The sequence below is a fragment of the Armigeres subalbatus genome, chromosome 3 (genome assembly GCF_024139115.2).
Source record: "Armigeres subalbatus isolate Guangzhou_Male chromosome 3, GZ_Asu_2, whole genome shotgun sequence".
NCBI classification, from domain to species: Eukaryota; Metazoa; Arthropoda; class Insecta; order Diptera; family Culicidae; genus Armigeres; species Armigeres subalbatus.
In genome coordinates this window covers 221,450,221-221,474,858 of record NC_085141.1, presented here as the reverse complement: position 1 = coordinate 221,474,858, position 24,638 = coordinate 221,450,221, and the positions used below count along the sequence as shown (strand labels likewise).

The following is a 24,638-nucleotide window of genomic DNA, read 5'->3' as shown; positions in this document are numbered from 1 at the left end:
GAAACGTACACTGCTTCTGTTATTTGTTCATTTGTTTACAACATCAACAGGCTCTGTGTGGCCCCAATGATGGTCTTAAAATATAAAATACACTTAGAAATCACAGTCAATCCAAAAAAGTTACTTACTTTACTTATGGATCCTGTACAGCTCCGGTGGTGCAAAGGGCCGCTTTAACCTGTTGCCAGGTTAGATTTCGGTCGACTTCTTTTATTTCTTTATTGAGGCTTCGCCACCATGAACCTCTGGGTCTGCCTTTGCTGCGATGTCCCGCTGGGTTCCAGTCTAATGCTTGTTTACAGATTTCGATTCCGCCCCTACGTAGAGTGTGGCCGACCCAGCCCGGAATCCGGCCTGCTGCCGGAAGATCGCATCGATCTTCTCCTCAATCCGGGCTAGGATAATTTTGCATAGAACTTTGAGAACGGTACACAGCAACATAATGCCTCGCCAGTTATCGCATACAGTCAGGTCACCCTTTTTGGGCACCTTCACTAAGATACCTTGCATCCAGTCGACCAGGAAAATTGCGGTGTCTCAGATATTACGAAATAAACGATGCAGTAGTTGAGTGGATGTCATGGGGTCAGTTTTGAGCATCTCGGCTGATATGCGGTCGATCCCTGGGGCTTTATTCGATTTCATGTTTTGAATGGCTGTTTGAACCTCTAGCAGTGATGGAGCTTCGGTATTGACGCGTGGTATACGTCGGATCCTAGGCAGATCATGCCGAGGTGGTGATGGCCTGGCTGGCACTTGAAAAAGTTGTGCGAAGTGCTCGTCTGGTGCTCATCTAGTTTTTGATCGCTCTATCTTCCTCCAGGTCTCATCGGTGATTCATTGTTTTCTCTGGGTGCGCAGTTCGCCCAGATTGTTCTCGCTGGTGGCGATGAAGGCATTTTTGATGGCGGTCCATTGGTTTTCCACGCTGCCACCTTCCGGAATATCTGCAGCACGCGTCTCCAGTTTTTCAACGAAGGACCGTTTCACCGTGGCATCTTCCAGTGTGTCTTCGCAGGCCTGGTAGCGAGTCACGTTTTAGAGACTTGGTCACTATTTTGAGTCACTAAAAAGTCACTATTTGCATCCAAATGTCACTATAGTCACTATTTTTCAGAAAATGGTCACTGAAGTCACTATTTTTGCATTGCCTGTTGTAAAAAAGTTCAAAAAAAATCATTTGTGCCTATTATGATCAACCAAATCAATTATGTAAACGGGCTTAGTGGTCATATGGCTATCACTTCTTCCTCTTACGCAGAAGGTCGTGGGTTTAATCCCAGGCCCGTTCCATTTTTTCTTAGTGTTGGTAGAATCATACTCAAACCTCAATTAGCGAGGCTTCATGCACGAGCCAACTCGCTTGCGATTCTGTAGGGAAAGCATGGCGTTTGAGTTTCTCGGACAGAATCGCATCGCTTCGCTCATTTGCCGAAAAATGATTTCACTCAAAAAGCGTCAAAACGCAATCGATGCGTGTATTTTGTTTACATATGGATTGTTTATTTTGTTTACATAGCCATTGTTTTAAGCGAAAAAAGTTAATTCAATGCATTCAACACTGAAGAACATGTAAAAATCATGCAATGATGCAGATCGCGATTCGAATCATGAGCGATTCTCTGGACCATGATTCTGATGGGATTTGACTCACTCATGATTTCGCCGATGAGTTTTGAGAATTTGAGATTTTACTAACACCAGTGTTGGTAAAATCATGCTCAAATCTCACTCACCGCAGCCCCATGCGCGAGATTCCTCGCTTGCAATTCTGCATAGAGAGCATCGCGCATGAGTTTTTCACGCATCGTTTCGCTCATTCGTTGAAAAAACATTTCGGCAAACACAAAAAGTGTCAATACTCAATCGAAGATTATTTTATGTTTACGTATGGATTTTTCATTTATTGTTTTAAGCAAAGAAAGTTATTCCGATGAATTTAACGAAGAAGAACACGCAAAAATCATCACGCAATTATGCAAATCGCAAGTCGAATCATGGACGATTCTCTGGGCCGTGAGTCGGATGAGGTTTGCCTCGCGCTTGATTCGAATCGTGAATGAGATTTGAGATTTTGAGTTTCTTCCAACACTGACCAACACTCTTTCAATCACGAAAATAGTATATATAAAAAAACACTCTTTCTTCTACTTTTGTATCTTTCCATATATTTCTCATGTTCTAGCAATTGCTAGAACTAGAAATGGGCTTTCATTCCGTTTCCATATTCTATCCTCTACCTACATCTTGATTAGTTTTGGCGGTTATATTAGACTAGCTTCGGCGGTTATATTCGGTTCGATATAAGCGAAAAAACTCGTTTCTGGCGTCAAATTTAGATACACTATTTCATTACTACCACATTGGTAACCCGTTAACCAAGACGAACCTTTGCCATGAAAACTCCCAAATTCCAATAAAATTCCGCATGAACTCGTGGCGAGTTCAGAGGCGTTCTCGGCTTATACTGGGCGAATGACTGCATCATCAATTCCTTCCCATCCCCGATAGACCGTGAGGATGTGTCGTCAGGATGGTCGTCATGCCCATGATCAACGAAATCAAATGTGAATCTGGTAGTAATATATTAAATTTGGGAAATATGTATCCAAGAAACTCCAAGTAAGTATGTAGTGAAAATTGTGAGGTTATTTTCTATTCATGTCAAGGCGAACCTCAAGTAAAGAGTGCAGAACTGCAGAATTTAGGAGTTTTGTTACCAGAACCACGTCTGCTGGTTAGCGTTAATACCCTCATGTGACAAAGATAGTGGACAGCTTCAGTTTCATCACATGACAATGATGTTTGATGTTTCTCAACGTCAGGGAGAATAATGAGCGATAAGGGCGCCGATGACAGAAAGTACAATATGATTGTTAAACTGGTTGAATATCTCTCTATCTATATAATAAAAATGAAATGGTCTGTGTTCGTATTCGCATAACTCGAAAACGGCTGGATGGATTACCTCCATTCCTTCAGCAAATATGACCGTTATCGTTTCCGACGGGTTTATATGATATTTCCTCAGTCGAAAATCATTAGTGAAGTTGAGTGAATCGTGAAAAAATAAAATAAAGAATCGTATGGGAATTTCGTATGGGCAGTTGGCAAGGTCCATTTTCGCCTACTATGCAGGACAACGTCTGTCGGGTCAACTAGTTGTTTAATAAATGTTGTGACGCTACGGAATAAGTCTCAAATAAGACGGAATAAGACGCAAAAAAAAAGTCTTGTAAAAATTAATCCTGGCACAAACCACTAAATTCAAAACCTTTTGATTGAAAATTTTCAGAAATATCACATTTTGATTCTGTTTATTACCAATTAAGAAAAGATACCCAAAAACACACATACACACAGACATCACCTCAATTCGTCGAACTGAGTCGATCGGTATATAACACTATGGGCCTCCGAGTCTCCTATAAAAAGTTTGTTTTTGGAGTGACTATACTATACTATACTATACTATACTTAGTGTTCCGGTATCGTCGCGCCCCTCGTATGGATGCCATCTATTTTACCGCAGTGTATTTTTCATGTATGCTTCCCTACGGGAGAAAAATAAGAATAAGAAGACTCCCGAGGAAACAGCCAGTAAATTTTTAGTTTAAGTACAGTCGTCGCGAATAAAACAAGTTAGTTTACTTTTCCGAAAGTGCGCGTGATTTTTTATTCCAAAAAGGACGCTCCGTACTAGCGAGCGTTGCTTGCGTTCCCAACCCTACAGTCCACTCCGTACCGAAACATTTGGACCTTCGATCCGAATAATGTCGGACCTACAGAAACTACTGACCCGGCGGAACGCCCTACTAATTCAGATGAGAGGAGAGCTTTCAGTCGCAGACGCTGTCAAGGAGCGGAACCCTTCCCGAAGTGAGGTTAGGGACCGACTGAACCAGCTGAAGGAGCTTGCGGTCAGCTTCCGAGAGACACAAGGGATCATCGAGGAAACACAGGAAAATCCAGAAGTTATTGCATCTGTCCACGACGTGCGGGAAGAATTCTTCGGGATGTTTTATCGAGCAAAGGATATTTTCGAAGGTTATCTTGACATTGATGATATCGAGTCGTCAGCTAGTCAGCAAACCAATGCGCAGACGGCGGATTGGAAGGAGGCATTGCATTTGCTAATCGAGACGCAGCGGAAACTTTTGATCGACCAAGCTTCGACGACAAAAGCTGTGCAGCATTTGTCACAGTTATCGAGTGGCGCTATTCCCAGCGGAGGTCAGGTTTCAAATGGCTTACCCCAGATCAATGTTCGATTGCCTGCTATCAATATTCAACCATTTGGTGGTGATCGGAGATATTGGATGACGTTCAAGGATATCTATATTTCTACGATCCACAATCGAGGAGACATATCCGATGCATTAAAAATGCAGTACCTCTTTTCATACCTCGAAGGAGACGCTAAGAGATTAGTCAGCAAATACACTATCTCTGGTGCTAACTACCAAAATGCATGGAGTACTCTTGCCAACCACTTCGACAAAAAGCGATACACGGTGTTTTCGTTGGTGCATGAGTTCCTGTCCCAATCGCCAATAACTCAAGCAAATTCGCAGTCACTGAGCAGGCTAGTTACCACATCCGATGAAATCATTCAGCAAATGGACGCATTGGGTCCCGAGTTCACAGGGCGGGATCCGTGGTTAATCCACCTCATTTTAGAGAAACTGGACAAGGAGACACGAACGAGTTGGTCACATGAAGTCGTCGACACCGATGATCCCACCTTCAATGATTTGCTGGAGTTCCTTAAAAAGCGCAGCGAGGTGCTGGAAACGTGTTCTGCATTTGCAACCAAAACAGCAAGCGACCCAAAGAAAGAGACAACCAAACCGGCTCCAACAAAGTTTAAGGCGCTGCATACTGTTGTGGAGAAAAAGTGCGCGAAGTGCTCCAGTGAGCATAGAATATATCAGTGCGAACAGTTCAAAAATATGAGTGTAAAAGACCGACGTGATTTAGTGCAAAAGGCCAAACTATGCTTCAATTGTATATGTCCATCACACTCAGTAAAATCGTGCTCGTCGAAGTCGGTTTGCCATAAGGCGGAATGCAAACAGCGGAATCGCACAATGTTGTGCCCCGTAGTAAAGAAGATCGAAGAACAAGAAGTGAAGAATGTGGAAGTCAACGTTACGGCAACGGAAGTTCCCGCAAGGGATGAAGATACCGTTGTGACCTTGGCAGTTGTAGTGGATAAAGAGGAGAAGCAATGTTTTTCAGTGCTATGTACCGCAATAGTACATTATACATGTGAAGAAGGCGGATGGTTGTTTCGATTCAGTAAGAGTTCTGATTGATTCTGTTTCGCAGACATCATTGGTAACCGAAGCCTTTGTTCGGAAGCTGAAGTTACCTCGCCGGAATGGGAAGCTCGTCGTGAACGGTCTTGGCCATCAGGAAATGGGAACAACGCGTGGGTTGGTTTCTTTGCGCATAGCATCTCGGTTCAACAACAACGTAGTCCTGACCACCGAAGCCTACATTCTTGGGAAATTGACCACCACAATCCCATCTCAGCGGTTCAACTGTTCCAATATGAAGCTTCTCAACAATCTAGGAGAATTGGCGGACCCGCAATTCAACCGACCAAGTGCAATAGATATCATACTAGGGGCTGACGTTTTTCTAGCTCTTCTAGAGGGAGGACAAGTGAAGAACGAAAGTGGCCATACAGTGGCCCAACGTACAGTGTTCGGATGGATTGTCGCTGGACAGTACGATGCATCAGGAACCACACAAAGTAACCACACCATTGTGAACCTGCATGTTGAAACGGATCTAAACCGGACCTTGCAGCAGTTCTGGGAGCAGGAGGAGATTTTCAAGCCACCATCGCTTACTCTTCCTGAGCAGCAGGTCATTGAACACTTCAATTCGACCTTGCAACGCGATGAAACAGGGCGCTTTATCGTCAGACTTCCGTTTGATGATTCGAAGCCGGCGCTCGGCGATTCTCTTGCCGTAGCCGTAAAAAGACTGAAATCCATCGAGAGACGATTTACACTCGATCCGGAGTTCAAACGTCAGTATACATCGTTCATGCACGAATACATGGAACTCGGCCACATGGAAGAGGTTCCATCCAATCAAGTGGAACGACCCAGCAGCGAGTGTTTTTATCTGCCGCACCACGCCGTTATCAAAAATGACAGTTTGACAACAAAATTACGTGTCGTTTTCGACGCCTCCTGTGCATCATCATCGGGAGTCTCGCTGAACGATAGACTATTGGCGGGACCAAACAACAACTCTGACCTTTTTGAAGTATCTTTGCGGTTCCGTTCTCACCGAGTAGCCTTTTTTGCAGATGTCACCAAAATGTATCGCCAAGTTTTGGTACATCCAATGGACCGTGACTTCCAACGCATCGTTTTCCGCGAGGAACCGGATCAGCCAATCAGACACTACCGGCTGTGTACTGTAACATACGGTACGAAGACGGCGCCATACCTGGCAATCGAGTCCATGAGAGAAGCAACGAAGTCTTTTGAATCAATGTATCCTCAAGCAGTAGAGGCTATCAAGCGCAACTTTTACGTCGACGATTTTTTATCCGGTGCAGAAGACGAAGAAAAGGCAATCCAGCTGAAAAACCAAGTGGTCGAAATTCTTTCCTCGGCTGGTTTCGAACTCCGTAAATGGTCTTCGAACAACAGAAATCTTCTGCCAAATAACGACAATGATAAAGCTACCCCGGTTCCGGTGAAAATGTTGAATGATAGCGAGACTGTGAAGGCACTGGGAATCAACTGGTATCCATCCGAAGACAAATATGGATTCAAGGTCAACTTCTCCCCATTTAATGTCAATACTAAGCGTCAGATGATTTCAGACTCAGCGCCAGCGGTTGGCGCCAGTAACGGTTAAAATTAAAATTCTCTACCAGCAACTTTGGCTCTTCGACGTCGCATGGGATGATCCATTGCCATCCGTTGTTGGAAGTGAATGGCAAGCAGTGAAGCAGAGCCTATCTCAACTTGAAGCCATCAGATTACCACGATGCATCTTTCCGAGCCATAGTCGGATCCAATTTCATGGGTTTTCGGACGCATCCGAGCAAGCGTTTGCTGCTGTCGTATATGCGAGAACAGTTGATGAAGAGAACATTGTGTCGGTGGTTCTTGTAGCGGCCAAATCACGTGTGGCGCTAATCAAGCAAATATTTTTATACATCGACTGGAGCTCAATGGTGCACATCTTCTCACGGATCTGATGCGCAGCATAACCGAGGCTTTGCCTAATGTGCAGGTTGAACATTTTGCATGGACTGATTCGTCTATCGTTCTTCAATGGCTGAGTTCTCATCCTCGTAAGTGGAAAACCTTCGTGGCGAATCGGACTGCCGCTATACTAAAATATCTTCCACGGAGCTGTTGGCGACACGTTGCTAGTAAGGAAAACCCCGCTGATTTGGCATCGTGGTTTGTTGCCGACTGAAATTATTCAAAGTCAATTGTGGTTTCAAGGAGCACCTTGGTTAATAAAGGATGAGTCCGAATGGAAGCAAGATCCACCGCTGCAGCCTGTCGATGAAGAAGTCTTGGAAGTAAAGCGGATTAAAACTTTCCATTCAACAATGTCAAAAACTGACTACGAAATTGAAAAGCAGCTGATCACCGATTGTTCCAGTTTTTCGCTTATGGTACGCACGTTGGCTACTGTGCATCGTGCCGTACAAAACTTTAAGTCTATTGGGCATAATCACCAAACCGGCGAGCACCATACGGGTGAGTTAAATCCAGATGAACTGCATCGAGCGAAGGTTAAACTGCTGCAAGCAGCTCAGCACGACGAATACAATCAAGAGTTGGAGCTACTTAGAAAGGGTAAGTTTTGCAACCCAAGCACAATATTTCTGCCCTGCATCCTTTTCTGGATGCTGAAGGAACCATGCGCGTCGGCGGCCGTTTGCAAAATTCAGCGCAACCGTATGACATGAAACACCCCATCATACTGCCTCAAAAGCATCGAGCTACGGAACTACTAGTGCGTGATTTACACCTTCGTGATCTCCATGCAGGCTCTGCTCTGTTGACGGCAACCATTCGTCAACACTATTGGATAGTCGGTTGCCAGACGGTAGTTCGTAAGGTGGTTCAAGGATGTACACGATGTGTACGTCTTAAGGGAAAAACAGCTAGTCAGTTGATGGGCAGTCTACCACCAGCCAGAGTGCTCGCCACACGTGCCTTTTCACATGTTGGTGTGGATTATGCTGGTCCTATCCAGCTTAAAGCAACGTGCGTTCGCGGAGTCAAGGTCACCAAGGGGTACATCGTCGTGTTTGTGTGCCTCTCAACTCGTGCTGTACACTTAGAAGTGGCAAGCGACCTTTCAGCTGACACGTTCATTGGATCTTTGAAACGTTTCATCTCACGCCGTGGTTATCCTGTTGAGATTCGGTCGGACAACGGGACCAATTTTGTTGGTGCTGACCGTAAGTTGCGTGAATTTTTCGAACAGATTCATTCTTCCAGCAAGAATGCCAGTCGCTATTTTGGCAATTTGGGTATCAACTGGATTTTCAACCCGCCCTCGGCGCCACACATGGGCGGAATATGGGAGGCCGCCGTGCGAAGCGTTAAGAAGCATCTCCTAGCTGAGCTTGGTGAAACAGCAATCACTTTTGAGCACATGTCTACGCTTTTGTGCCAAATTGAGTCATGCCTGAATTCGCGTCCATTGTGTCCCTTATCAAGCGATCCTGACAGCGCCGAAGCTTTGACGCCAGGGCATTTTTTAATTGGTCATGCCATGAATCTTGTTCCTGAGCCTGATGTGAAACATTTGCCAGCTAATAGACTTGATCGATGGCAAGAAGTGCAGCAACACACTGAAAGGATTTGGAGTAGATGGAAGGACGAATATCTGACATGCCTTCAACCTCGCAGCAAGTGGCGTACTGCTCAGCCCAACATCACAGGGGGCCAGTTGGTGCTGGTAAAAACGATAACGCTCCTCCCGCACAATGGGAGATAGATCGAGAAGAGCCGGTTCATACAGATGCAGCTGGAGCTGTGAGTGTGGTGACGTTGCGCAGAGGTTCAACTGTATACCAACGACCAATCCATAAGCTGTGCATCCTTCCGACAGATTGAAACCACCTTGTGGCCTCAAGGCGGGAGGATGTTCCGGTATCGTCGCGCCCCTCGTATGGATGCCATCTATTTTACCGCAGTGTATTTTTCATGTATGCTTCCCTACGGGAGAAAAATAAGAATAAGAAGACTCCCGAGGAAACAGCCAGTAAATTTTTAGTTTAAGTACAGTCGTCGCGAATAAAACAAGTTAGTTTACTTTTCCGAAAGTGCGCGTGATTTTTTATTCCAAAAAGGACGCTCCGTACTAGCGAGCGTTGCTTGCGTTCCCAAACCTACAGTCCACTCCGTACCGAAACACTTAGTATACGAGAAAGGCAAAAACTAGTGTGGAGGTGAATAAAATGGTCGGACTTTTAAAATACAAAATAAAACATAAAACTATTAAGATTTGAAAGATTTTTTTAGCTTGAGATTATTTGGCAACTCATTTTTAATTAACTTTAATACTAAAGTCTGCCATTTAGAAATTAAAGTTTATTAGAATTTGTGGATTTCTTATAAGACACCATGGTTTCATTGGATTTTCAAAATTTTCCTAAGAATGCCACGTCGAGTTCAAAATCTCAAAAACCAAATCAGGTTAATTATTTGTTATTAAACTATAATTTAATAACAGGTAAAATCGTTATTTTAAAATTTCCCCAGTATTTTAATTCCTTCATATTTATCAACCAAATGGTCCTACCAAAGATTTATAAGCTTTGCGAGTCCAAATAGTTCACCGTCTAGGAATTAATTAGATAATTTTATATCATTTTTTAGCTGTTATACATAAAACTTCTAGCCCAGCGGTTCTCAACCTGGGGTACATGTACCCCTGGGGGTACTTTCGCTGGCCCCAGGGGGTACCTCGGACAAAAATGCGTAATGGCGGATGTATTAAAATACCAATCAAAACCTATTAATAAAGTTTTGGTAATTGTGCAATTTTTAAATTTAAAAACTAATTCTTGTACATAATATGTATGGCGATCAGCAAATCAAAGCCTATTGAATCCTGCCCTTCAAAACCAGCACAGTGTATGACAGGCTGTGGGGTCTGACAGGGTTGTGCAATAAAATATCAAAAGGATCAAACGTTGAATGAACACATTTCAAAAATCTTCAATGCAATCTACCTATTTGAAACAATACATTAAATAATATGTTAACAACATGCTTTTGAACTAGAGTGTGAAGGTGCGGAAACCTCCATTTGAGAGGCATGAATGCTTTTTTCCTGTAAGCTTAATTGCTGCGTAGCAAGAGAATTAGAAGCAACCTTCTACGCTTCTCGGAACCCTCTTTCCAAGCAGCTCGAAGCCCCATATTAAAAGATTCGGAAGCCTCTTGCAAGAGGTTCGAAAGCCTCATTTCAATAGGTTCGGAAGCCTCCTTTTAAGAGACTCGTAAGCTTCCTTACAAGAAGCTCAGAAGCCTCCTTTTAGGTGGCTCGGAAGCCTCTATTCAAGAGGATCAAAATTCTTCTTCCGAGAGGCTTGGAAGCGTACTTTCAAGAGGCCTGCTTCCCAGTGGCTAGGATACTTCTTTCAAAAGGCGCGGAAGCCTACTTTCAAGAGGCTTGAAGAAGGTGCTACATTCCAACTGGAGCCTCGCCTGCTTTTAAACTTAGTATTCTATTAGCATTTACTCAGTTATTAATTGGAAGCCCGCCATTGCATGAGTATGTATCTTGTGTGGTAAGTACAATGGATACACTATGCCCAGCCCAGGGTGTCAAAAAAGTTTACAGCCTGAAAACATCCTAGACCGGACCGAGAATCAAACTCGCCTTCTGCGGATTGACAATCCTACGCCTTTGCTCACAAGGCTATCTGGAAACCCTTGAGGCGCCTTTCAAATCGCTAAGAGGCGTCCTCGCCTTTCAAAAGGATCGGAAGTCTCTTTTCAAAAGGTGTGCCTAGCCTACTTTTAAGGCTCTGTCTCATTTGGAGAATTAAAATTAAAAGTGACAGTTCGAAAATTAGCAAATAACCCAGTCATAAGAATGGCTGGTGCTACCCAGCAATTCCAATAAGACATCGTTGCAAAATGATTCGATATAGCTCGGTAGGTAAAACGGATCGCTCCATGGCAACTTCCGAAGTGCAAATCGTTGTTGCTATTGTTGTACGCTGGACTCTGCAGAGCAGTACTCCAGAGTTGTGGAACGCACAAGAGAACAGTAGATGGCGTTCAAGCAATAATTTTCGGAAAAAAACTTGGCAATCCTAAATATAAGTCCCAATGTCCTAGCAGCTTTATCGACAGCGTACGAGATGAGCTGCTTAATTGTTAGCTCTGAGTCCAGGACTACACCAAGGTCCTTGATGTGATCCGTGTGTTCGAGTGTCGTGCCAAGTAGGTTGTAGTCGAAAATGATCGGTTTCGATGGCTAGACGGACGAATATTAGTGGCCCCAGATGGCTTCCTTACGGTATTCCAGATGTTGCTTGGAAACTATTCGATTCGCAGTCATCTAAAGTCATTAATTTCACATTCAGGAATTGCAATGCCTCTGGCTTCGACAATTAGATTTGTCAAAGATCCAAAGCATTATTAATGGCTTCTTGTGAGATTTCAAACGTCACAGGAAGGTGATCAGAGTCAAAAACAGAAAGAGTTACCAATTGGCCACATAGCTGACTTGAATCCGTTAAAACTAAATCATTTGTTGAAGGATTTCGACTGGGAGAAAAACAAGTTGGTCCATTGGGATATTGGATAGTATAATATCCCACAGAACAATCTTCAAATAAAATTTTACCATTGGAATTGCTTTGAGCATTATTCCTTTACTGTATTTGGCATTGAAGTTACCAACTATGAAAAATTTGGATTTTTTGCGAGATAGAATTCCTTTGCTGCACTTTGCACTGGAAAGGCAAGTACAATTCTCTTTTATTACTGCCTACACTCAGCGAACTGGACTATCGAAATTCATAACTAGCGCCTTATGAATCTTCGACTGATTATTCCACTAACAGTGCTTCTTATACGCAGTTACCTTCCAGAGTGATCAAGCGTCGATGGGCGTGTGGTCTACATACCGGCCTCCCGACGTCCATGGTTCGAACCCAGTCTGCCGCACTTCACTTTTTTTCAAATGAAAATCATCATTCATAAGGCAACATATTAGTGCTGTCCAATGAGCAGCTCGAAGTAGCTCGAAGTTGTTCCCGTCCTGCTCGTTCTTTTTTGTCAACAAATGGGCATGAGCAGGACAGGGAGAAACTTCGAGCTACTTCAAGCTCTCATTGGACAGCATTATTAAAATTCATACCGATTCCTTGTGGCAAATTTTCATAAGGCGTTTGATTGAAAACCATACTTCCATTTGCCTCAGTGTACAAAATTTGTACAATTGGTTTCTTTGCTTTCAAATGAAGAATATAATTTATGTTTTATACGTTCATTAATGACAATGGCGACCCCTCTACAGGCGCTGTCAAGCCGATCATTTCTGTAAACAAAATAATTTGGATCTCTTTTGATGAAGAGTCCAGGTTTTGAATAGGTTTCAGTTATAATGGCAATGTGCACATTATGCACTGTTAGGAAGTTGAATAATTCACCTTCCTTACCCTTAAAGAGCGGGCACCCGAATTGAAAATTTTCAAAAAATTATATGGATCCTTTGAAACGAGGTCCAGTAACAGCTGTTTTAGTAAATTTGATACCAACCTGAAGAACTTCAGTTTTGGTATTTGCTTTGAACATTGCATCAATCATGTGATGCAATTGTTCAGTTAGAAAATCAAAATCGGAAGCTGACATTCTACCTGAATTGTCCTAACGGCCGTAATTTTCTGTTGAAGAATGGGTATGAAAATCATTCATCGCCGGCAAATTTTCAGAAACAAAATTTTGCATGCCTGTAGTGATGCTTGCATAGATAGGCAAAATTTGAATTCGACGAACTGTTCGCTACCTGGTGAGAGGTAGGAGGAATTTTTTTTCGTTGATTGTGGTAGGCATGGATTGCAGAATTCGCCCGCCGCTTGCACATCCAGGCACTATCGTATATGCGCAAATAGCTAGCATAAGTTAACCGCCAGGAATTTGTATGGCGAAAGACATCTAACGCGGGTTTTCTCAAAATTAGTAACCTGTCATAAAAATCTATTTGGTAGCGGATATGAAGGACAAAAGATCCCTTTCGCCATACTGATTTCAGAAAGTTAACTCCTAGTGTGCCGCTGTAAGCACGCTCAAAGCAGGCGATCCATTGATAATGAACAACGATAAAAGAGAGGCAAAAACCTCTTCGGATCATAACAAGCCATGAAAACAAAACTATCACACTTGTCGACCCGGCAGACGTTGACCTGCATAGTAGGCGAAAATGTGTGTTTTAACTGCCCATACGAAATTCTCATACAAATCTTTATTTTAGTTTTCCACGATTTACTCAACTTAACTAATAATTTTCGCATGAGGAAATATCATATAAACCCGTCGGAAACTATAACGAAAGTAACTGCTGAAGGAATGAAGAAAATCCATCCAGCCGTTTTCGAGTTATGCGGATACGAACACAGACCATTTCATTTTTGTTATATAGCGATTCAGACTAAGGCCGAAGTGGCCTGTACGGTATATAAGAGTCTTCTCTTCTCCATTCGGCTCGGTCCATGACTACACGTCGCCAACCACGCAGTCTACGGAGGGTCCGCAAGTAATCTTCCACCTGATCGATCCACCTTGCCCGCTGCGCACCTCGCCTTCTTGTGCCCGTCGGATCGTTGTTGAGACCCATTTTCACCGGATTACTGTCCGACATTCTGGCTACGTGCCCGGCCCACCGCAGTCGCCCGATTTTCACGGTGTGAACGATGGATGATGCAACTCGTGGTTCATTCGCCTCCTCCACGTACCGTCCGCCATCTGCACCACACCATAGATGGTACGCAGCACTTTCCTTTCGAAAACTCCAAGTGCGCGTTGGTCCTCAACGAGCATCGTCCAGGTCTCGTGTCCGTAGAGGACTACCGGTCTAATGAGCGTTTTGTAGATTGCCAGTTTGGTACGACGGCGAACTCTATTCGACCGGAGCGTATTGCGGAGTCCAAAGTACGTACGATTTCCAGCCACTATGCGTCTCCGAATTTCTCTGCTGGTATCATTTTCGGCAGTCACCAGTGAGCCCAAGTACATAAATTCTTCTACCACCTCGATTTCGTCACCACCGATGCAAACTCGCTCACTGGCTCACGTTGTCTTCTCTTGAACCTCTTCTATCATGTACCTCGTCTTCGACGTGTTGATGACTAGTCCGATCCGCTTAGCTTCCCTCTTCAGTCTGATGTAGGCTTCCTCCATCTTCTCAAAGTTACGTGCCATAATATCTAGGTCGTCGGCGAAGCCAAATAGCTGGACGGACTTATTGAAAATTGTACCACTCGTGTTAATTCCTGCTCTTTGTATAACCCCTTCCAAAGCGATGTTGAATAGCAGACACGAAAGACCATCACCTCGCCATAACCCTCTGCGGGTTTCGAAGGGACTCGAGAATGCCCCTGAAACTCGAACTACGCACATCACCCGATCCATCGTCGCTTTTATCAACCGTGTCAGTTTATCCGGAAATTCGTGTTCGTGCATTAACTGCCATAGCTGGTCCAGATCGATTGTATCATATGCGGCTTTGAAGTCGATGAATAGATGATGTGTGGGCACGTTGTATTCGCGGCATATCTGCAGTACTTGGCGAATGGCGAACACCTGGTCCGTGGTGGAGCGTTCGCCAATAAAACCCGCCTGGTACTGCCCCACGAGCTCCCTTGCAATTGGTGCTAGTCGACGGCATAAAATTTGGGAGAGTACACAGTTCCTGCCGGGGTTGATTACCCGATTTTCCCTAAGGTTACTCGTACCCTGCCTTGTACCATGAGGAGGTACGAATAGAAGTTGCTGAGGCTTATATAAAAACCACTTAACTGATTCACATATCCATTTTAATTTGCATAACAAACTTTTGTGTTAGTTTCTTCAAATGATAATTAAATAATAAAAATAAATTTTATATTTATTCATGTTCATTTTTTAGGAGGTGGCCACGTCAACCCGATGAATGAGCAGAACCTTGGCGGGAAGCCTGGTGGCGGAAATGAGAAAGCAGTACTCGATGGAGATGTTGGCAAAGATGATTCCAAGAAGAAGTAAGCGCCAAATCAAAAATGGTCTTCAATGGAGAATAGACGACGAGCATTGATTACTTAGAGAAAAAAAAACTACTGAAAACAAGTAATGTGGGATATTAAATACATTTTGGTCGTATATAGAACTCAGTTCAACTGCATAAGGAAAAAAGTATTCATTTTACAGTCGTAACAAAAAGTGAAAAAAACACTATATAGAGACAGTCAAAAGGTGCGTAGACGTTTCAGAATGTTAATGTAAACTACACGAAAAAGTATGTATTATTGGTGAACAAATAAAATACCTATTTATTAATTCAAATAGTTAATGGAAATCATCGGAAATCGATTAACCACATATAAAACTACAAATAAAAGATACCAGCAAACATCGTCTCGTAACTCACGACATTGGCTTTGGCAATGCTAAACATTACAATATTATCGTATCAAAACATATAGCTGACCATCTGGATAACGCATTCACAGGAAGCAAATGGATAGACAATTTCTGTTTATTTTATATCTGATACTACACAATGCTTATCATTGCTCCCGGGTATCAGTGAAATGGTTCGGTTTGACTGGGCTTCACTATAAACGCAGATGAAACTTTTGAACCTACTTAATTTATGACATGACTTGTGTTTATGTATATTGACTGTTTCCTCCGGCAGTGCAATTGAAGCAGGGAAAAATGATACTAATAGGAGAAAAACTTACACGCACGTCAAAAACATCTAGGGGGGAGTATGAAGGTAGATGAGAAGGCATACCTATAACCTATCCTTACGATGCAATATACGCAACATTTACAGATTCATTTGATCTGATCTTTAAAAATATTGACGATTGCAGTTTGTGTAACGAATGCAACTTATATGCAATTGAAACGAGACAGAAAATTCAACCGGCATAGCGACAGTAAAATAACAAGCAAAATGATGCTGCTGACACGGCAAATGGGATTCGGCGAGAGAAAAAATATATTAAAATAACTGCTACTACTTTTGAGAATATAAAAAAACGTTTACATAAGTACGGCTCAGACAACATCCAAATCGCTTGCACCAAGCAGCAATTCTGAATTTGAGGGAAGTTGTGCCGCTACTTTGATTGAGAATCGTTCGTTCCCTGAAATGACGATTCTCATGACAAATTAAATCAATCCTTACATAACAGATACCCTAAGAATAACAACAAAATATTCGATGGAAGTAAACAAGTATGTCTACTCAGAAGACTATTAGCTTAATACAATTATAAGAGAATACACAAGAAATGCTGAAACACATAAATAATTAATGCATGATACAACAATTACATATAACTTATAAACAGAAACAAGTTTCAAACGATTATACTAGTAATTCACCTTATTATAATTATTCTTATCGATAACAGAAGTACGTGAAATATACTTGAGTATAATCATTATTTTGTCGTAACATTTTCGCGAATTTTGACCGAAGGAAATCCAGATATAGAGAGGATTATCCGTTCGCCTTTGTTCATTTTTATTATATGAATAGACGAGACTATTACCTATGCATTAGCGAGCCAAACTTTCTATTTAACGTACGAAGTTCAACGCAAAATCACCCCATATTACGTGATTGAGGGCATGGGTGGACAAAGGAATACTACAACATAACAGGAATAAAATTTGCTGAAACATGCTGAAATGAAATAGTAAAAAAAAGATAGGATGATTGATATGGATTTACATTTGCACATCTAAGCAAAACAAGTTTTAGTTTATGTTCAGAGCAAAAAATGTTTTATTTATTTTCTATCTTAATAATTATAATTCGCTGCCGAATTAAAAAAAAATGGATGAAATGGTGTTAGCGGAAAAATCACTCACACACACACATTCACACGCATATACACAGCAAAACAAAATAAATGAGTAATTCACACACTTACACACACAATTAGAAGGTTGAATAGAGAGAAACGAGGAACGGTTAAATCTTATATATGGTTCAGAAAGGACGACTGGAGAAACAGTAATAGATGAATGGTAATGAAAAACTGAGAAAAATGAATACATTCAAGTATCTAAAACAATTCAAACAAACAAAAAAAGTTTATAAAATTTTGAAAAATGGCAAGAAAAAAAAAATAAAAATCGATAAACCGAAAGTCTAGAAAACCACAAAATACATGTTTTTATTTAATTCGAACAAACCATTCGTGATCGCCTTCAGATCATCAGGGGTGCTAATTATCGAGGTATAACACTTCTCAATATCGCCTACAAGGTAATTCCTCGAATTCTGTTTAGCAGACTGCATCCGTTTGCGGAGACCTTTGTTGGTCAATATCAAAGCGATTTTCGAAAAGGACGATCAACAGTGGGCCAGATGTTTACTCTGCGACAAATCCTCGATTAATATTCCGGAAATATAACTTTAAGGCAGCGTTTCGTGAAACGGAACGAACAGTGGCATATAATGCTAGAATATGGCTCTATGGCAAAGCTTATTAGACTGAATCGTGCGACGCTGGATGGATCCAAATCAAGCGTCAGAATATCTGGTGGGAGATCCGATTCGTCACGGTTAAATGGATTGAAGTAGGGCAATGCGCTCTTTAATCTGCTATTCAACATAGCTCTGGAAGGTGCAATTCAAAGATCTGGTGGGCAAAGAATCATCATCAACAACTCTTAGACTTGACTTAACGTTAGACTGAAAGAGTAGGATCATAAAAGCTGTCAAAACTAAGTATTTGCTGGCTAGCAGAGAACGTGGCAGTCCAAACGGTATTGATCCCGAAGTGGAAATAGAAGGGATGCAATTTGCGGTTGTCGACGAATTTATATATATTGGCGCATTGCGCATTGCCGGCTTTCTAGGTGGCCTTACCACGCCCTATGTCCTCGGAAGGTGGGAAGGGTCGACTTCGCGCCTGCTTCCCTCTGCACGACTGGTATCAAGAATGATGATGCCGCGTGCACCCCAAATTGATCTCTCTGCGACAGGGCTTATTCGCCAACACACAGAGGGACTTGCCGACGCGGTGCCTACGCCTACCCCAGCCTTGACGAGGGCCCCTTTCCGTCCTCGGGCTCGGAACCCGCCCGGTTGACCGACGCCGCGAAAGCGACGATACCATGTTGTTCTTCGTGCTGCCACTTGTTCGATAAAGGGATCGAGTCCGACCACAGAGCATGACCACCGGTATGACCCATGAAGCCGACTCTGATCCCTTGGACCAGCAGCACGCTTAAACGCCGGGCACATCGAACCCCCCATTGGGTGCTTGCTGTTCACAGCTTTGCTGGAACAAATCAAACAATTGGGAGGGTTCGTGCAGCATTTTGCCTTATGTCCCTCCAATCCGCAGCGTCGGCAGAGATTGCTTCTGTCAGGGCCTTTGCAGTCCCATTGCTTGTGCCCCGGTTCCAGGCACTTGAAGCAAACTTCGGGTTGCTCGTATATGCCCACAGGGCACACCGACCATCCCACCTTGACGCTTCCTAACTTGACTACCTTGGAGGCATCCGCTGCGGATAGCCGAACCAATGCTACCTGTGTCCCTGCCGGACCTTTCCGTAGCCGAACGGCTGCGGTGGGCGTCTCCACTTCACACTGTCGTCGCAGTGCCGTGACGAGCTCTTCGACTTCGGTGATCTCGTCCAGGTCTTTAACCCTTAGATTCACCTCCGTCGTGAGTGCCCTCACCTTGACCGTCTCGCCTAGGACTTCCTCCGCCAACTTCTTGTAGGCGGCGCCCTTTTGCGAGACGCCCCGCTTCAGCTCGAGGATCATCTCGCCCATCCGGGTACGTCTTATTCGACGTACTTCTTCTTCTTCTTCATTGGCATTACATCCCCACTGAGACATTTCCGCCTCGCAGCTTAGTGTTCATTAAGCATTTCCACAGTTATTAACTGCGAGGTTTTTATGCCAAGTTATCATTTTTGCATTCGTACATCATGAGGCTAACACGATGATACTTTTATGCCCAGGGAAGTCGAGACAATTTCCAATCCGAAAATTGCCTAGACCGGCACCGGGAATCGAACCCAGCCACCCTCAGCATGGTCTTGCTTTGTAGCCGCGCGTCTTACCGCACGGCTAAGGAGGGCCCCTCCTTACGACGTACGTCGGCGCCGAGTTCACCGAGCTTGACATCACTCCTCATCGCCTTCAAAACGTCCGAGTACTTATCCTCGTCCGCCGTGATGACTAGGGCATCGTCCCTGGAGCGATTGTCGCCTACCCTAGACTTCTTGCTACCCTCATTCGCCTGGGCCTTCTTTTCGGCCCTTGACGTCTTCGGTTTCCTCTTGTTCTTGACCAGGGTCCAGGAGGCGTCATCCCCATCTATTTCCCTGGTATGGGGCGGCTGAGAGTTCTCAGCCTGTCGTAACCCCTTACCACCGTCTTTCCTGGGTGGACGGACCTTTCCAGGTCCTCCCTCCCCCGGTTTGGGAGGTACCTGGCCGTGGTTCAGCTTCCCAGCCCCACTACCCTTGTTCGGAGTAGTAACCCTCCGCGTTTTGGAGCGGCCCCAGGGAGCTCATCCCCTGGAGACTGTTTCCCCCGTTTTTGTGTCTGCTCCGTTGGAGCAGTCACCCCTGACGTGCCCGCGAATACTTGAGCCTCAGTCTGGGTAGACTTTGGCACCACCGTCTTCGCTGGCACGCCCTCGGTCGATTCGACCTTGCCCGAGTCCGCGAATCCTTGGGCCTCAGTCTGGGTAGAATACTCGACTCCACGGATTTCACGGGTTTATACTTGGCCGTCTCGACCGCCCTCTGCAGCTTGACGTCCAACACGACTTTCGAAGTTTCAGCAAGCTCCTCTTGAGGTCCTTACTGATATTATGCTTCGATGACGCAAAGTCGATGATGGCGTCCAGCTGTTCCGTCGCCACCTCGAAGGCCGAAAGCCCATCGCGTTTGCGGTTCATCGCCTCTACAAGCCATGGGCCGTCAATAATCTCTACCGGCATTTTTTAGCCGAGATGAAGGTTAAGTGACCCACGCTGGCACTGCGCACTGAGCTGCCGACTATTGCCTCTGGCCTCCTAGGCGGAGACCTGAACAACCCACCTCTTGCGAAGGGGTTGTCGCCTACACTACTACCACTAATTGAAGAATTGACTTGGTTTTCCATTTTGGTCCCACGAGTTGCTCGGGAAAAGAGATCCACCACGCCAGAGCCCAGCATGACGCGGTAACGGACAATTACTGTGGAGGGTGCCCAGGTACCCCATAGGCTCCGTTAAAGGCCTAGCTTATTATTTCACCCCCTGGCCATGCATCCCCTCGGCACGGGTCGCTTGACGCCTTGGGATTAGGGGTTAGGGACGATGGTCCCGGTCTAACTCGCAGTGGCCATGGGGAGGGGTCGTCAAGCCCTTGGACAAAGTCCCGCTGCCCCTCAGCAAGGCACTATTCAACAGTCGAGATCTGTACTGGTCACGTTCTTAAGAATGGTGGAGGGAAAAGAATTATTAAATGGGACATCTAAACTTAAGAAAGGAGCTACGTTCTCTCATCGGTGCCACGAGAGGTTATGCAACTGTTAGGGTCTGTCTGATTTGGAGAATTAAACTTAAAAGTGACAGCTCAAAAATTTAGCAAATAACCCGGTCATAAAAATGGCTGGTGCTACCCAGCAATTCCAATAAGACATCGATGCAAAATGATTCGATATCTGTCAAAAGTAATCATGCTCTGCGAGCAGGGTTATTCGATAATTATTGAAATGTCACTTTTAAGTTTAATTTCAGTTTAATTCTCCAAATGAGACAGACCCTTAGTGTGGTATAAACGGTAGGAATAGTTTTGGTAGAACCTGAAACACAAAAAGAACTAAGACATACAGAATAGGAAAAGGACAAGTCTGCGATCGAACCCAAGACCTTCTGCTTATAGGAAGAAATGTTAGCCACTAGACCACTGAGTTTGTCTCCAAATTAGGCAAAAATTCTGGTAATGAGAAATCGATGCACATTCTAACTATACTACCATTGAAAATATAACTATTCCATGTTGACTGATCAAAGCAACGGTGGATGGTATGCAAAACTGTGTGAAGATTTCGGGCGAACACTCCAGTTCGTTCGAATCGCGCCGGGGACTAAGACAAGGTGATGGACTTTCGTGCCTGTTGTTCAACATTGCGCTAGAAGGTGTCATGCGGAGAGCCGAGTGTAACATCCGGGGTACGTTTTTCAACAGATCCAGTCAATTTATTTGCTTCGCGGATGACATGGACATTGTCCGAACATTTGCAAAGGTGGCAGAACTGTACACCCGCCACTCGCGAAAAATGAACCATGAGCTCGCCCAATTCTACGGCGAACCCAGTATCCAGAAGGTAGCCAAAGCCGGAGAGGTACGATGGACAGGACATGTTGCAAGAATGCCGGACAGCAACCCTGCAAAGATGGTGTTCGCTTCCGATCCGGCAGGTACGAGACGGCGTGGAGCGCAGCGAGCGAGATGGGCAGACCAGGTTCAAAACGACTTGGCGAGCGTGGGGTGTATCCGAGGATGGAGAGATGCGGCCTCGAACCGTGTATTGTGGCGTCAAATTGTTGTTTCAGTGTTATCTGTTTAGATGTAAACTAAATAAATGAAAATGAAATGAATGTTGATATGAAATTCATTTCGTTATGGGAAAGTTATGTTTGCAATATAATCAGTTTTTAAAATAATCAGGACTTGAAAAGTTCTTACGACCAGAATATTCGCATAATTTGAGAAAATTCCCTCGTTTTTTAGGACACATATTGCTTTTCCATTATCGAATATCTCTTTACAAGCTTCAAAAAGAAGTCAGGGGTTACAGAAAATTCAAAAAAATACTCAATGGTTTTAATCAATTATTGCTAACTGCAAAGATTTCCTATTATAGAAAATGTTATGGATCTAGCTATACAAATCAAACTACCAAAAACAAGCATGATTGCCAAAAAAATCGGTTTTGGGAGCTCAGAATCCCTTGTGTATCAGATTTAGAGCGGACTTCGGTAAGTTACTAGTTTTTCGAATTTCAATAGATCTATTAGATTTGAAGAAAATTTTCAGATTTTGACAACTTTTATTTTACCTCTGTAAAACGTTTAGAGTCTAAGAAGGAGGATTATAAAGTGCCTGAGGTCCTAAAGAACAATCAGTCTATTACTTTAGGATCCCAAAAGCATCTTCGACTATTGTTTGGACTCTGATTACCTTTAAAATAACCTTCTGCTAACACACAAATTTTAACCATCGAATGACTTCATATGTTCTTACCATAATCATGGGTAGGACAATGCTTTGACTGTCCCACCCAGAAAAATTCATACGTAGGACATGTCCTACCTGTCCTACCCACCGACGCCACTGATTGCAATCATTTTAGTTGCAAAAGATATGGGGAGGTATTTGTTGTGAACTTTTTAAACCCGATTTTGTGTAGTTGCAAAACTGATATCATGCTAACAGGTGGGTATATTTCCGTCTCAGTGACAACTAATAAATTTTTAACCGAAACCGATCAATTTTCTAGATGCACGGCATCGATACCAACTCTCGTGCTTAGTTTCATAGGGGCGTATTGATCGATTTCTATTAATCGGTTTTATATTTTGTTAATAACTCAATTGTTTCAAATGCTACAACCGTGATTATTGATTCAGGTGCAAGATACAATCATCGTTTATCACACCAAACCATTAAATTATCGACAAACTAGCGCAGTTCGGTACAATAATAAAAAGAAAACATCGACGAAGAGAAATCGATCTATACAGTTACGCCCTCATGAAACTAAGCGCGAGAACTCTTGCTTAACAATTGATTAGGGCCTACAATGAAAAGTAAACAAATTCAATTTTAACACCCTTCGATAGCATCCTCTAATAGCTAGTAATAGTATAAAAATGTTCCGCATCTTCAATTAAATTACTTAGAAAAAACGAATTTTTGATTGGGCCTACAACGTGTTATTTTCAAAATATGTGTAGGTCCACCCTAAAAAACGGCCAAGCCACTCGTTTTTTTCTATCTGGGATAAGCCTTCTCCAACTTCGGGCCGATAACGGGAATTTTTTCCGAACCGTCATCGGCCCGACCTCGGAGAGAGAAAATTTCCCCTCCCGAAAAGCCTTATCCCGTGTTTACTTTTGAAAAATGCCGTAAACAAAGGGTCTATGAATGACAAGCAAATGCAGAATGACTTATCAAGAAGGCCTATTCCGGAGAAAAAAATGAAAATAGACTTAAAATTTTATTTTAACGATTTCGACACATTTTTGCATGTTTTCGATGCAATTAAGGTTATGGATGGATAGATAGTGTTGATTATGTGCTTTTAGGAGTTTTTGCTGCTTAAAATGTCATAAACCTGGGAAATAGGAATAGAAATTATGATGCATTTTTTTCGAACGGCATTTTCTCAATGTTTACGTTTTGGCTGTAGGCCCTTTTCAAATGTTACGCGAGAACTGTCCTATTCTGTTGCAAGTTGAGTTTCCTCTGACATTGAGATTGCTGACAGCTCACATCGGCTGGCCTAGGGATCCTATATTAACATTGAATGTAGGATCCCTAGGCTGGCCCAGCTGATTCCAAACTCGATGAAAATAATAACAAATAGCCGTCAGAACGGCTAACCCAGATGGTGCAATTGTTCACGAACCTGCATTCCCAGTCACAGGGCTTCAAATTTGATAAATATTCCCAGGTGAGATGACTGATTTGAAGTTTGTTTGTTGTTGTTTTCATCGAGTTCTGCGGAGGAAACCCAATGATAATCAAATGGTGAGCTGTTTTTCCGTTATTTTCACACCGGGCTTAGCAACCTCTATTTATACGTAAAAAACCCTTATTAATCCACCTAGCGGTGATGGTGCCTTTCTCGTGTATTTAAAAAAATGTATTTTGGTCATTTATTTTGAGCCCATAGTGCGATTTGGCTAATTTTCAATAGGAAACAATGGTAGAGTATTCTGCGTCGAATGCAACTTAGGGTCTGTTCAAATATGTTCAAAAATGAGTGACACTTTTGCTACATTGACTTCTCCAAATAAATAAAAGTGTGCGTGACTTCGCTGTATTCCTGTCAATGTGGAAGACAGCACACATTGACAGGAATACAGCGAAGTAACGCACACTTTCATTTATTTGGAGAAGTCAATTTTGTCATTCCGTGCCGATAGTTCGAACGAGCCAGACGTGTGTGCTGTGTCTCATCGCGGATTGTGTTCGGTAGTGCGAGTTGTATTGTGTGGTGCTATTCCTACCTACGGATCCAAGGCGATCGCTGTCGGCGAGTGAAGTAGCTGCTTCTGGCGACGCCAGTGAAGCAGGCTATAGGGCACTGTACGGAAAAATCTCTTTCTCTTTCGTTCTTCATGAAATTTGACGTTTACTGGCCTTGTTGTTTTC

General features: G+C 43.4%; 2 protein-coding genes across 5 annotated transcripts in view; both read left to right on the top strand.

Moving 5' to 3' along the window:
* LOC134220102 (mediator of RNA polymerase II transcription subunit 12) overlaps positions 1–17,407 on the top strand; it is a 61,646-nt gene extending 44,239 nt beyond the window's left edge. For all 4 annotated transcript variants that reach the window (XM_062699084.1, XM_062699083.1, XM_062699085.1 and 1 more), the window contains one exon: positions 15,151–17,407. In XM_062699084.1, the coding sequence (XP_062555068.1) occupies positions 15,151–15,266 (116 nt within the window). In that variant the 3' untranslated portion in view covers positions 15,267–17,407. The remainder of the gene's footprint in view (positions 1–15,150) is intronic.
* LOC134219405 (uncharacterized) lies at positions 3,774–6,888 on the top strand. Its single transcript, XM_062698129.1, has 3 exons — positions 3,774–5,258; positions 5,332–6,451; positions 6,533–6,888. Exons 1-3 carry the CDS (start codon positions 3,774–3,776, stop codon positions 6,886–6,888), a joined length of 2,961 nt encoding a protein of 986 aa, XP_062554113.1.
* Positions 17,408–24,638: the final 7,231 nt, after the last annotated feature.

Bases quoted from the DNA above. Each gene is read 5' to 3' on its own strand.
- LOC134219405 (XM_062698129.1), top strand. From the start codon at position 3,774: ATGTCGGACCTACAGAAACTACTGACCCGGCGGAACGCCCTACTAATT. The intron at 5,259-5,331 runs GTACATTATACA...TCTGTTTCGCAG, and splicing joins CAGTGCTATGTACCGCAATA to ACATCATTGGTAACCGAAGC. The intron at 6,452-6,532 runs GTACGAAGACGG...ATCCTCAAGCAG, and splicing joins GCTGTGTACTGTAACATACG to TAGAGGCTATCAAGCGCAAC.